Raw genomic sequence first — 14,555 nt, forward strand, 5'->3', positions numbered from 1 at the left:
AGACCATATGCTGTGCCATAAAGCAAGTCAGCATATTTTAAGTTAAAATCTTACCAAGCATGTACTATGACCACATGGAAATTAAACACTGCCATGCAATTAAACAGACCCCAAAATAGAAATCAATAAAATTCTACACAACTGGAAAAGATTTCCTAAGCAGGACACAAAAGGATGTAAGCATTTGGGGGGGGAAAAAAAAAAGGCACAATAGGGACGCCTGGGTGGCTCAGTCAGTTAAGCATCTGCCTTTGGTCAGGTCCTCTAATCAGGACCCACAGCTGCTCCCTACTCAGCAGGGAGTTTCTCCCCCCCCCCCCCACCCACCCCCCCCACACACTCATGAGGCACAATAAACTGAACTATCATTAACAGAGATAAGCAACAGAGAGAAAATATCCAACATACCAACAACCAAGAGGGCTTGAATCCAGGTTTTATACAGGATATGCACAATCATCAAGACAAAACCCAATTAAAAAACAGTTCAAGAGACTAAAACAGGAACTTCACAAAATGAAAGCTAAATGACTAACACAAAGGAAAATGTGCTTTTTTCCTAACTTAATTATCAATTAGGTAATTTTCAAATCAAAACCAGTGATACGGGACGCCTAGATGGCTCAGCAGTTGGGCACCGCCCTTTGGTTCAGGTCAAGATCCTGGGATCCGAGATCAAATCCCACATGGGGCTCCCTGCAGGGAGCCTGCTTCTCCCTCTGCCTGTGTCTCTGCCTCTTTCAGTCTGTGTCTCTCATAGATAAATAAATAAATCTTAAAAAAAAAAAAACAAAAAAAAAAACAAGGATACATTCAACCTAAAAGACTAGTACAGAAAGTCGTAGATGATGTGGAACAACTGGAATCCACATACATTACAGGTAGCAGTATAAATTGTTGTATTTTGGAAAAATATTTTGAGGCAGAAGTTGAACCGATGCTTACCCAACAATTCCACTTACAAGATTTTATCTAACAAATTACGGGTCCATAGGTACACCAAAAGATATGTTCAAGAAGTTCAAACCAGTATTCTTTGTTATTAGCCAAAAACTTTAAATAACCCAACTGTTCTTTAGAAGAAGAAATTGTGGTATATTTACTTACTAAGATATTAGTAATGACAATGACAACACTATGACAACAAACTATATGACAAACACAATGACAACAAACTATACTCACGAATCATCACAGATCCCTCAGTGGAGAACAAAAGCCAATCACTAACGAAGATAAACTGTGTGATTTCACTTATATAAAGTTTTTTTTTTTTTAAAAAGGAGGTAGGAGGGGGCAAAGTCCATATTGTGAAAAGTAAGAATAGTAGTTACCTTTGAGAGAAGGTGGTGATTTTAAGAGATCATAAGGTGACTTCTGAGGAATTGGACCTTTGTGCTTAATACATGAAACCATACATTCATGATGAGTGCATTCTTCTGTACTATAAACTTCAATTAAAAATATGTTTAAAAGTTGACTGTAGGGACACCTGGGGTGGCTCAGTGCTTGAGTGTCTGTCTGCCTTTGGCTCAGGGCATGATCCCAGAGTCCCAGGATTGAGTCCCACATCGGGCTTCCTGCATGGAGCCTGCTTCTCTCTCCCTGACACACACACACACACTCTCTCTATATATATATACATATATATAAAATAAGTCTCTCTCTCTCTCTATATATATATATACACATATATATAAAATAAATATCTCTCTATATATATATATATCTCATGAATAAATAAAATCTTTAAATAAAAAAATAAAAGTTAACTGTAGAGACACCTGGGTGTGGCTCAGTGGTTGAGCAGACATCTGTCTCCGGCTCAGGGCATGATCCCGGGGTCCTAGGATCAAGTCTTACATCGGGCTCCCCACCAGGAGTCATCTTCTCCTTCCGCCTGTGGGTCGCCCCCCCCCCCCACCGTGTGTCTCTCATGAATAAATAAAATAAAATAAAAAATAGTCAATTGTAAACGCCCGCTACGTAAGAAACAACAGGAAAGCAAAACACAGGAGACCAACTTTCCTGGGCATTCCAATTTCGTGTCTCACCTAGCCAGAAAGCTAACATAGACCTTGCCTTTGGCAGCTCATCTGAAAGGAACTGACGATGAAGATGCTCTAGTTTTAGGTAGCGGACCAGAGTAGATACGAGACCTGGAAATCACAACAGAGATGATCACTCAAGAATAAGAGATGATCACCTGTGAGCACTATATCTGACAAAGACAGTTAAGACAGGCCGTACAAAACAGCCATAACCTCAAAAGCTTATAGAACAGCTATGAAAAGTTTAGTTGAGCCCTTAGTAATACTGAAGGGCTGGAGTCCTCCTAACATCAGTATCTTAAGGATAATCGGGACTTTCTGGACAGACTATAGGCTGATCAATGATGCCCTGAAGCAAGAGAGTAAAATCCCATGGCACAGTTCATAAAGCATTTACACGAATCATTTTTTGATTAAGCTGTTCCTGGCACCATATACTATCTCATTCAATCCTCACAACAAAACCTCAAAAAACTAAACCAGTCCTGACCCATTACCAAAAAAAAAAAAAAAAAAGGCAACTCTTTTTTTAAAGATTTTATTTATTTATTCACGAGAGACCTAGAGGGAGAGGCAGAGTCATAGAGGGAGAAGCAGGCTCCACACAGGGAGCCAGATGAGGGACTCCATCCCGGGAATCCAGGATCACGCCTTGAGCCGAAGGCAGATGTGCCTAACACTGAGCCACCCAGGCGTCCCCAAATCACTTTCTCTTACAGAATTTCCAGCGCTGTTCAAAATTAGTATCACTAAATACAGGATTCTCCAATATCATGGAACTCCTGGTTTTCGGGGGCACCTAAAGCAATTCAATATGAGTTCACAGCACTTCATAGTGCAAGTTGGAAAGCATTGTGTTAGAGATGGTGATAGAGTTCAACTATATGTCTAGTACTATACAAAGGGAAAATGTATAACCTGACTACCAATTCTAACTCAGTTCTTATAAATTTTAAATTTCAAACCGATGTCAAAATACTTAGATATTAGAACCACTCCCCAAATAGAAGACTAGTTTTTTTTTTTTTAAGATTCTATTTATTCATGAGAGAGAGAGAGAGAGAGAGAGGTAGAGACACAGGCAGAGGGAGAAGCATGCTCCATGCAGGAAGCCTGATGTGGGACTCAGTCCCAGGACTCTGGGATCATGCCCTGATCAGAAAGCAGATGCTCAACTGCTGAGCCACCCAGGCATCCCAATAGAAGACTAATTTGATTCTGAATAAATGATCCAAAGCTTTGAACAAACTAGCAAAAACCAAGAGATTCAGCTGCCCACTACTCCATAAACCTTACTTTTATAATTGTATCATCTCAAATAGATAAGATATGCTTTTCCAAATATGCATTATTTTAGAAAATTTTAACACAAATATGATCAATGTAAACAATGTTGCTTTCTTTTCATTTTTTTAAAAAAGATTTTATCTATTTGTGAGTGTGTGTGTGAGAGAGAATGAATGGGGGGAGGGGCACGGGGAGAAGCTGACTCCCTGCAGAGCAGGGAGCCCAACGCTGAACTTGATCCCAGGCCCCTGGTATCATGACCAGGACAGAGGGCAGACACCTAACCAACTGAGCAACCCAGGGGCCCCAATATTACACTTTTACAGAATAGCCGAAACTACATACTTCAGATTTCCTTAAACTCCTAAACACTATTTAGGTAGAGGGAAATAATTTCAGCTTATAGTGGCTTCAAACTTTCCAAAAATTTTCTAACATTTGAACTTTACTTCCATGTCTGTTTTCTTTACTACAATTTTGTTGTACACAACAAGAGGAAATCAGAGTCTAAGTAGTACTGACAGAAAAAAAAAAAAAACAATTAGCAACCTTGAAAACTATCAAAGCTGTTTTATATAAAAGCAGTCCACAGATACTATTTCTCCTATTTCTCTGCAGAAACATAAAACTTATGTAACAAATTATATAAAAAGTTTTCATCTATCTAGGGAAGAATCTTAACCAGAAGGGAAAGATTTTTCCTAATTTCCTTTACTTATTTCTAGACTATCTAGATAGATATTTTTGTCCTAAGGCCTACATTGCCACCACTAATCCAAAATGAAAAATACATGCTAGAATGGGCCTCTACGGGTCCATATTTCCTATAAATATGTTTCCTACTCTGCTCTTGCACTGACAACCTACAGTAATAAACAATGGGCCAAATAGCTGAAAACTTAGGAGTACTACATGTTTTCCCAATAACCAGAAGAATCAAAATTCTAACGTACTTCAAATAAGTAATCTAAGCCAACGATTTGAAATCAACCCAGTATGTACAAAACAACTGTCACTAGCCTCTTCTCTCAACCTCACCCAAAGTCAGGTGTTTCACGTCAGTGGATTCTCCAGCTAATTTATGTTTACCTGGGTGTGATCAGAACGCAAGTTTTTGAGAATGCTGAGTTACTGCTGCATATATCTACTGCTGTTCTGCAATACAGTGACACTATTCCAAACTCTCAAGGTGTCCAGTATCTGCTTTTTTCGCCAGACTGTCAGCTCTTATCTTGACAGCATACCTCCCCGCCCCTCTAAATTTACGATTTTTAATCAGGGAAGAAGAGGCAAGTAAGCAACTAAGAATTAGAAAACCAAATAAAATAGAATGCCGAGGTAATTTGAAATACTCTCCTGACATGAAAACGTATGATCTAGTATATCAGCTTTTATGATACCAATCTCAGTGGTTCAGGGCCCACTTCACTTATTTCCTGTTCTTGATTGATTAGGGGAAGAAAGACACACCAGGTGAGGAGAGCAAACAAAAATGGTTAAGAAAAAAATGTTTTTGAAACATTTAGATTTTAATTCAAATCTTGGTTTTGTCACTTTCAAGCTGTGACCTTGAGGATGTTACTTAAGTATCTGTGCCCCTAAAATGGAGGTATTTATTCTGTAGGGCAGATGGGAGAATAGAGAGAGGTATGGAAAATGCCTGGGGGCAGCAGAATACTCACACACGTGCACACACTCAGATATTCAAGCCTAATTATGTAAAGATAAACTCTGAATCGTAACCACCTTTTAAAATTAAGTTAATCTGATTTTTAGATTACCTAAAACAAACACCATCATCCTTTGCAAATATCCCACAATCCAAACTTGCCTTTAGTCATCTCTCCGCTATTAAGTATGTTCAAAAAAATATTTTTGTGACCTTTAAAAAAAAGTTGATTAAAACATACATATTAATTGAATTTCTTGCAGAACCACACATTAATAGCATTAGCAAGAATTTTCTAAACAGTTGTCAGAATAATATACTTCAAATATTTGCTATTTTAGTATTTTAAGTTACAAGTCTTTTTTTTTTTTTTTTAAGATTTTTATTTATTTAATTCATGAGAGACACAGAGACAGAGAGAGAGAGAGAGGCAGAGACACAAGCAGAGGGAGAAGCAGGCTCCATGCAGGGAGCCCAATGTGGGACTTCAGGATCATACCCTGGGCTGAAGGCAGTGCTAAACCACAGAGCCACCCAGGCGTCCCCAAGTTACAAGTCTTTTAGTCAGTTCCTCATTCCATATTGCTAATACCTCTAAAGAAAAAATCCATATTCAATAAACCATCCTATGTAATATTTCACCCAGTTATCACTCTCCAAACACCTATGTCCGAGTAACATTAATTAGTACTCTCATTTAAAAACATTGCATAAATCTAACACAAAGATATCGAATATGAGCTGTAACTAGAGACATGAGCAGCTATATGGGAAAAGCACTCTTTTCTTGTAAAGTTGAACGTTCAGCCATAAATGTTATAGTGCGTTAGCTATAAAACATACTATTTTTAAAGTTTCTATGATCTAAATCTGACAAAGAATAGCAAACTAAATGTTTCATTATTCACATGCTAGATGCTATTAGAGCTTCCTTCTACTGCAAAAAATTAAGACTCGACTCACTGTCAAATAAAAGGGTGCAAGAGGAAAGAAACCAATACAAATAGAGCATAGAAACCCTAAGCCAAATACTTTACACATATTATCTCATGAAAGCCCCCATACAATCTTGTGAATCAAATATTATATCGCATTTTAAAAATGCTACCAGTGAGGTTCAAAGGAGTAAAAGCATCTTGCTCAAAAATCTCTCCAATTCCAATGTTCACATTGTCTCAAAAATGCAGACCACATTTCAATATACTTAAGTTAATTTGCCAATAAACACTTTCCCCCTTTCTCAAAATCCTAACAAAAATGTTATGAATAATAAATAAGAGAGGAATTAGTTCCACACATGCCAATATGGAAAGACCACAACACAAATAAGTGAAAAGAGAGTAAAGAAAAATGAGGCTAATGATCCATCTGCTTAACAAAAATAAATAGAAAATTATATATGGGTATACAGATAAGTGCTTTTCTGAACAGAATCCACTGAAAGAGTTTTAAAGGTTGTTTTGGGTTTGTTTGTTTTGGGGGGGTTGTTTTACCAAAAACCATTACACCCATGTCTCAAGTCTAGAAGCCTGTAGCAGCTGCTTAACCAGTAATAAGTAAACTAAGCAGTCTATGTTGTCTTATCAGTAAGAAATCAAACCAGGTCATAATGGCATAAGTTTACCTGGAAAGACCAAAGTTCAGATTTTCTGGGGTAATGAAAACATTTTGCAAAATACCGGCACACACACACACACACACACACACACATATATATACACTTTATCATACATATAATGAATAGAATGTTTTGTATGCTAACCCAAAACTTTTTGCATCAAACAGATTTACAGATGTTACCAACTTAAGTCTCCAATCCTAATTTAATGAAATGTTCTTTTTTAAATAGAAGCCGCTCTTACAGAAAAACAGAAATGCCATTAGACACTTCAACTAAAAATAAGCATCACATTTTTCTAAGTAAATCACAATTAAAAATATCTCCAAATAAGTACAAAGTATTGCAAATAAAACTTTAAGACATTATTTGTTCACTCAATAAAAACATGCATTACACAGTATGTGCCAAGCACTACGGGATTAGGAGGTAAGCAAAACAGCCCCTTACCGCTTGCACATTCAGTATGAAATGGGAAGGATAAAGCCCATATATATTAATCACAAAATGGTATCACATATTATAATTGTTGAACTCATTTAGTGAGTCCAAACTCTGATCACTCTAACATTTAATTTTAATCACTGTATTATACACCTGAAGTTAATATTACACTGTATGTTAACTAAAATTTAAATTAAAACTTTAAAAAATATAAATAAATAAACTTTAGAAAAGTTAAGGCAACCTGGAGTAGTGGTTAGATTTGAATCTAACCACCACCTCCAAAGTTAGTCACTGAATTTGAATCTAGATTCCACTAATTTAATGGGTATCTGAATCTTTTTTTAAGACTTTAATTATTTATTCGAGAGAGACATGGAGAGAGAGGCAGAGATACAGGCAGAGAGAGAGGCAGGCTCCCTGCTGGAAGCCCGTTGTGGTTGGAGAGTGATAACCCAAGGGGACAGTAATTTAAGACAAGCTTTGATGAGAGCAAGAAGCCATGAGATCATGTATATATTGCACCCAATGAAGGCTCAATAACAGGCAATTATTATTAAATACATGTTATTGTACATAATGGGTCTAAATTCACTTGTAAACAAATATTTACTGAACCCAAACTATGTGTTATGCTTTGGTAATCAATGGTGAACAATCAAAGACCATCTCTAGCAGAAGAAATAAGCTTTAATCAAACATCACATAAATACTGAATTTAAATTGTGACGAATTATGACCAAAAAACAGTGCTGTGAGAAAATACAGCAGGAATTCCCAGTCTAGACAATCAGGGATATGAGCAAGTGACCCTCACACTGAGATTTAAGGTAGGGGTGGGAACAGGCAGAGTAGGAGGCTTTCCAGGTAGCAAGAACATATTCCTGAGGCAGGAAAAAAAATTAACAGATCAAGGAACTAAACAGTCAATGGGGCAAGAGCAAGTAACTGAGGAGGAAAGAACACATCAGAATGGAGAGGTAGGCAGGAACTATATAGCACATAGGGCCCCATGGCTGAGTTATGTAAGTCTAAGATCAGTGCAGAACTATTGGTAGTTTAATAGAGGATAACATCTGATTAAAATTTCACAGAGACTGACCCAGGAATGTATGTTGGAGGGAAGGCAGTTAGGTGGGAGACTCATCAGCAAGCTACTATGGTTTCTAGGCAAGAGGCAATGGCAATTTAGTGGAATCTGGAGTCAATCCTCCATCTTACAAGTACCTACTTAATGTATTAAATATTCAGAGCAATTTTTGGTCTTTAGGACATCACTCTCACAAATCTGAAACCCAAGCTTTCGTTTATGTACATTGTATCTCCTGATATTTGCTTCATTAAAAACTAAAACTGAGGCATCTTTAAAAACATTCATTTAAAAATAACAATAAACCTGGGACGCTTGGGTGGCCCAGCAGTTAAGCATCTGCCTTCGGCTTAGGGCGTGATCCTGAAGGCCAGGGATCGAGTCCCACCATTGGGCTCCCTGTGTGGAGCCTGCTTCTCCCTCTGTTTACATCTCTGCCTCTCTCATGAATAAATAAATAAAATCCTTAAAAAGGAAATAAATAAAAAATAACAATAAACTCATTACATATTAATATAAATAACATTCTTATGAAAAGTAAGTATATTTCTCCAGTGTGATAGAGTAGCACTGTTTTAAATTTTCGCTAATCACTTTAGTTTCATAAAGAAGACTGTTGTAATATCCCATCACATCTAACAGCTTCCGAGAAAGTGTGCTGCTGATTTTTTGGAGAATTAGAGTGAAAAATACAACAGAATTATTGTGAAAATAGTTTTGATCTCGTGGTCCTCCTAGAAAGGGCTTGAGGACTCCCAGACCACACTGAGTCATGTAATCACAATGAGATGCACTACACAGTAACTAGGATGGGCAATAATCAAAGACAGACAATAACAAGTGTTCCGGGGAATGTAGAGTAATTGGAATCCTCATGCACTCCTGGTGGGAATATAAAATGGTGTAGTCACTTTGGAAAATAGTTTGGCAGTTCCTCAAAAAGTTAAACATAGACTACCACATGACCTACCATTTCCATTCATAGGTACACACTCAAGAAATACAAAGACATGTCTATACAAAAACTTTTGGGTTATTCACAGAGACATTATTCAGGCTGGTCAAAAAGAAACAACCCAAATGATTGCCAACCCCTTAACTGATGAATAAAGAATAAAATGTGATATATTCCCCTACAATGGAATACTATTCGGCAATAAAAAGGAAGAACTGATCCATGCTACAACAACACAGATGAACCTTGAAAACATTAACTGAAAGAAGCCAGTCACAGGTTTTCAAAATCTGTAAGTTATGCTTTCAGCATATTTCAAATCAATCCAACCACATTTTAAGTATTCAATAGTCAGATGTGGCTGGTAGTACCAAAGTGGACAGTACAGTTCTATACTCATCATAAAGTATAATGTTACATGATGTTTGTGGTAATGATCCTGACACACAGCAATTTCCCTTAACAAGAAAAGGCTCAAATCTATGCAATACAATACTTGTTATGTCTAAGTATATGAATACTCTAAAAGTTTCAAGTGATAAAAATGTTTTCTAAGACTAGAATATATGTTGCCTGAATATTTCAGAGAACTAGATTTCAAAATCTTTTACTATAACCTAGAGCACTACAAAATCCGGGAACAAGCTAATTAGACACGTTACCTGGAAGCTCCCTTCTGCTCTCTGCACTAATTTTAATGAATGAATGACAACAGAAAGCACTTTTCAGAATAAAAATTCAAATGTCATCAGAATAAGTTGCTTCAGAAAAGCTTTAATTTAACCAATTTACTTTGGTTACAGAAGAGTAAAATTAAAACTCCCAGAGGCTTTAAAATTCTAATGTCACTCTCTCTCTCTCACACACACACACACTATATATATATATATATATATATATATAAATCCTAACAGACAGTACCTCATAAAATAACTTAAATGTACTTTTCTATTTATAAAATATTGACTCTTTCCAATCTTTCACAATAAAATGCTGAAAGCAGGCAGAAAGGTGGAGACCTGAATTAGCAATCCTAGAAAGAAGATCTAAGGGCTTCAAAAGCTAATATACCTAGCAGAGCTAAAATGAAAAAGACACTATCAAATGCTAGCAGGGATGTGGAGCAACAGGAACTCCCAAGAACCTCTGGTGGAATACCGAATAGTATTCTATTGTAGGGGAATATATCACATTTTATTCTTTATTCATCAGCTAAGGGGTTGTTAATCATTTGGGTTGTTTCTTTTTGACCAGCCTTTAAAAAGAGCGATAGAAGCTCTTTTTAAAAAGACAGTTTCTCATAACTAAGCCTACAACTACGCTATCACCCAGTCATTCCACTTCTAAGAATTTTAACAGGAAAAACTCCCTCTGTCCAACAAAAAAAGTTTGCATGTCCACAGCAACCAACTGCAAGAAGCCCATGTGGCCCTCAACAGAATGCATTAATTAATAGCATATTCACACAGTGGAAAACACAGCAATAAACAGGAATTACTAGCATATACAAGAATGCGTCTCAAAAACATTACACTGAGTGAAAAGACCTTACCCAACAGAATATATACTATAAAATCCCACTTATGTGAAGTTCTAGAACAGGCAAAAACTAATGGTGAAAAAAATCAAAACAGTGGTGTATGGAGGGGAGTGACTGAACTGTAAAGTTCTACATCTTGATAAAACTTTGGATCACATAGGTATATTTGTTGAAAACATTTAATGATACTTGCAACTTACTCTAAAATGCATTCAAAAAGTAAAAGGAAGTAATGCATGATTAGTTGTGTGATAAAGCAAACAAAACGTCAATTGTAGGTGACGAACTATGAATGTTCACTGTACCATTCTTTCAACTCTGCTAGATGTTAGAAAATATTAAAATATTAAAAGAGAAATTTTTATACAATTGGAGCCCCCCCCACACACACACACACACAAAAGGTGATTCAGTAGGTGGTAAAAGTTTCTCAGTTGATGGTACACTCTACTTACTGCTCTACTCTATTTACACCACTATTTCCTGCTCTACTCTACACCACCTTTCAGAACGATTATGTAAACCAATATCCCATTTACAGTTTATGAGAAAACTTACATGTACATTTCACATTGTTGTTTCCTCAAACTGTTCCCATTTTAGATGTCAGAGATCAATTCAACAACTATGCAAAATATTTTCAACAATAAGCTAACAACAAATTTGTTGCATTCTTCAAGATTCTTAATTGAACAGCAAAGTTTGTACACCCGAACCCAATTTTAAGCAGTAAATTTTCTGGCGATATTCTCCATTAACTCCAATTTTGTTCTCTTGCATTCCACTGCCACCGCTAATATCTGCAAAACGTGGCTACCATCCCTCTAAAATCAAACAAAAACCTTCCCGATGACTGGCACCTAAGGGATAATAGATAAACACTGAAAAGAAAACCGCAAGTCATCAATGAAAGTCATCCACCTTTCTTCCTTAAGGCTAGTACTATTAAGATGTAGCTGAAAACGATTTCTACGTCATGGTTAATTTTTTTTTTTTTTTTTTGAAGATTAGAAGGTAGAAAAGATTTCAGCAATCAAAACGCAGAACTAAATGTACACGTGCTCCTCGCCCCAAAATCGACCTTAAGCTACAAGCAGGTAAAACAATGAGCACCCACCCACCCTTTTTTTTTTTTTTTTTTTTTTAACTCAGGAGACAAAACCGCAGAGGAGGCTACGGCGAACCCTCGCCCAGCCCGGCCTCCACCCCGCCCGGAGCCCGGCGGTGGTCCCTTTCCTTTGTGAGCAGCCGGAGGGAGGGGGCGGGGGCGGGGGCGGGGGCGGGTGGTCCGCGGGCGCGGGGGGAGGGCGCGGGGGGAGCGGCGTCGGCGCGTCCCACAGCAGGCCGCGGGGCCCCGCCACAAGCCTCTGCGGTGTCCCAAGGAGCACACCCGGCAACTTGGGTGTGATCTGGTTCGGGGCGAGACCCGCGAGGCGGGCCGACAGCGCCTCGGGGGACGGTCCCCTCCCAAAACCGTCTCCTCCCGCCGCGGGCGGAGGTCCTGCCGCCTCCCCCACCCGGGCCCGAGGCCAGGGCGGCCCTCACCTGCTGCACGGAGCTGTTCTCGGGCACGGCGAACTCCTCCTTCTCCTTCGGGGTCTTCACGGTGACTTTCATGATCTTGGGCTCCGCGGACGCAGCGGCCGCGGGGGCGCCTGCACCTTCGGCCGCGGCGGCGCCGTCCTGGGAGCTCGGAGGGCCGCCGCTTTCACCACTCTCGGCCATGGCGGCGGCGGCGGTGACTCAGGCGCGCAGGAGGGAGCGGGCGAGCGAGGGGGAGCCAGCAGACGGCAGAGCCGGCCGGCCCGGGCAGCGGAGAACGCGGGGCACGCCGCCTCAGTGACAAGCGGTGCAGGGCCGCCCTGGCAGGCGAGGGGCCGCGGAGCTCGGCGCGGGCTCCGGCGCAGGCCCGGGCTGGGCGCTCGGCAGCCGCCGTGAGTTCAGACGCCGCTCGGTCGCAGCGACATCCGCAGCCGCCGCCGCTCTTCCTCCTCCCCGCCCCTCCCCCCACGTCCCTCGGCCGGCGCCGCGCAGGGCACGCCGGGTAACTCGGCTGGCGGCGTCGCCGAGTCATCCCCGGCCAGCCCCGCTTCCAGCCCCGGCCGCCTTTCTTTCCCTCTCCCGCTCCATGGCTCAGAGGGCAGGCGCAGCCGGAGAGGAGAGCTAAAAGCAAAATGGGGCGGGAGGGATCAGTTCATTTCATTTCATCCCCTTGGCTAAAAAAACAAATTAGCGTGTTCTGGGAAGCACGGTAACGGCGCGCGGTGATGACCTCACGCCTAGCGAAATTACTAGAAAGGGGCTCGACCACTGGGCGCCGCGGACGCGGACGCGCCTGCGCGCTGTGGCTCGGCAGCGTCCCCCGCCCCCTGCGGACCCCGCGGCGGCCGTGCCCGGCCCCTCCGCGCCGTAGCGCTCGCCTCGCCTTTGCGCGCACCGGGACCCCGCGGGGAGGGCAGTGGGCGTGCTGGCTGTCGCGGTGACAGCCGTCCGTTGGCCTACTTGTAGCCTTTGAGATGCTTGCTCGTACGGCCCGGTGCGCGGGAGGTGGAAGCTACGTGAATGGAGGAAGGCGCTTCGTCGTAACGAAGGAAGAGTGGGCCGTAGCCACCCTGCGCGATCCCGCGGAGTCACTGCCCCGCGGCCCGGGCGGCCCGCCCTCGGGTCAGCCGGTTGGGTCTGGCGATCAGGCCACCTCTGCTGACCGGCCGCCGCCCCCCGCCCGGACAGCCTGCGCGAGCGCCCCGGAGTCTCTGGACGCTGCCCCTCAAAGTACCGGGGCAGAAACGGAGGCCCAAGGGCTGCCCCCCACCTGGGGCGCTTGAATGAAGCCGAGGTGTTCGTTTTACATTCTGTCAAGCTATTCCTGCAGTTCAGATTTTAGGTTCAAAGATCCTTTTTAGTAGAGCGTGGGTATGAATAATTTAATTATATCTCCCCCCCCCCCCCGAACTCGGGCTTTGAAATGACGTCATTTGCCTTTAAAGATGACTTGCAAGGAATATAGAACCCAGGACATTAGCTTTATTAATCAGTATTGCGCAAATGGAAACCCAGACAGCCCACAGTGACCCAAATACGCAAAGACACGTTCTGTATTTGTGTTTTTAAACAATCCAGCCCTGTTCTGGCGATAAATAAACTGTCCCATGAAGACTGCTTTTTAGCAGAACACCTTTGGAATCTGGGTGTTAAAGAGTTCCGAAAAAATAAGCTTCAATATAGACATCATTTGACATCAGCTAATTTCTGGCAGCATTGTTCAATAAGGCGAACAGGTTACCTTACAAGGCTGCCTGTTGAAGGATACACGCTGCTGACGGATGAAAACTTGCATATGTGAGGTAATCGCTACTTCTCAAGGTAGAAAGTTCCACCATTGGAACCAATCATTATCTCTAACCCTGTTCTTATGAAATCGCTCTGTAATTATCTGTGTCTGCTTTAATTTATTGAAAAAAAAGAAGTATGTGCACAACTTATGAAATAATACAATTTATCTCTAAGAATATACAATATATATGCCACTTTTTGTAAATAATCCTACCAAGGAACCGTTGGCAGTTGGGGTCTAGACAGGGATCAGCAAAGTTCCAGGGTAGACTAGATAGTAAATGTGTTAGGCTTTGCAGGGCATACATTCTCTATCTCAAATAATCAGTTCTGCCCCTGTAGCACAAAGCAACCATAGACCACACATACATGAGGAAGTGGCTGCATTCCAAAGCCACTTAGAAAAGAAGCATTCGCTGGCGCCCTGGTGGCTCAGCGGTTTAACGCCGCCTTCAGCCCAGGGCGTGATCCTGGGGTCCTGGGATCGAGTTCCGAGTTCCGCGTTGGGCTTCTTGCCTGGAGCCTGCTTCTCCCTCGGCCTGTGTCTCTGCCTCTGTGTGTGTGTGTC

The 14,555-nt window shown here is 41.3% G+C and overlaps 1 protein-coding gene across 2 annotated transcripts in view; it reads right to left on the reverse strand.

The window, feature by feature from the left end:
• The window catches only part of UBQLN1 (ubiquilin 1), a 45,043-nt gene extending 32,147 nt beyond the window's left edge, over positions 1-12,896 (reverse strand). For both annotated transcript variants that reach the window (XM_025988251.2, XM_025988250.2), the window contains exon 1: positions 12,200-12,896. In XM_025988251.2, the coding sequence (XP_025844036.1) occupies positions 12,200-12,379 (180 nt within the window). In that variant the 5' untranslated portion in view covers positions 12,380-12,896. The remainder of the gene's footprint in view (positions 1-12,199) is intronic.
• Positions 12,897-14,555: the final 1,659 nt, after the last annotated feature.

This window comes from Vulpes vulpes, chromosome 1, assembly GCF_048418805.1.
Source record: "Vulpes vulpes isolate BD-2025 chromosome 1, VulVul3, whole genome shotgun sequence".
Lineage (NCBI taxonomy): Eukaryota > Metazoa > Chordata > Mammalia > Carnivora > Canidae > Vulpes > Vulpes vulpes.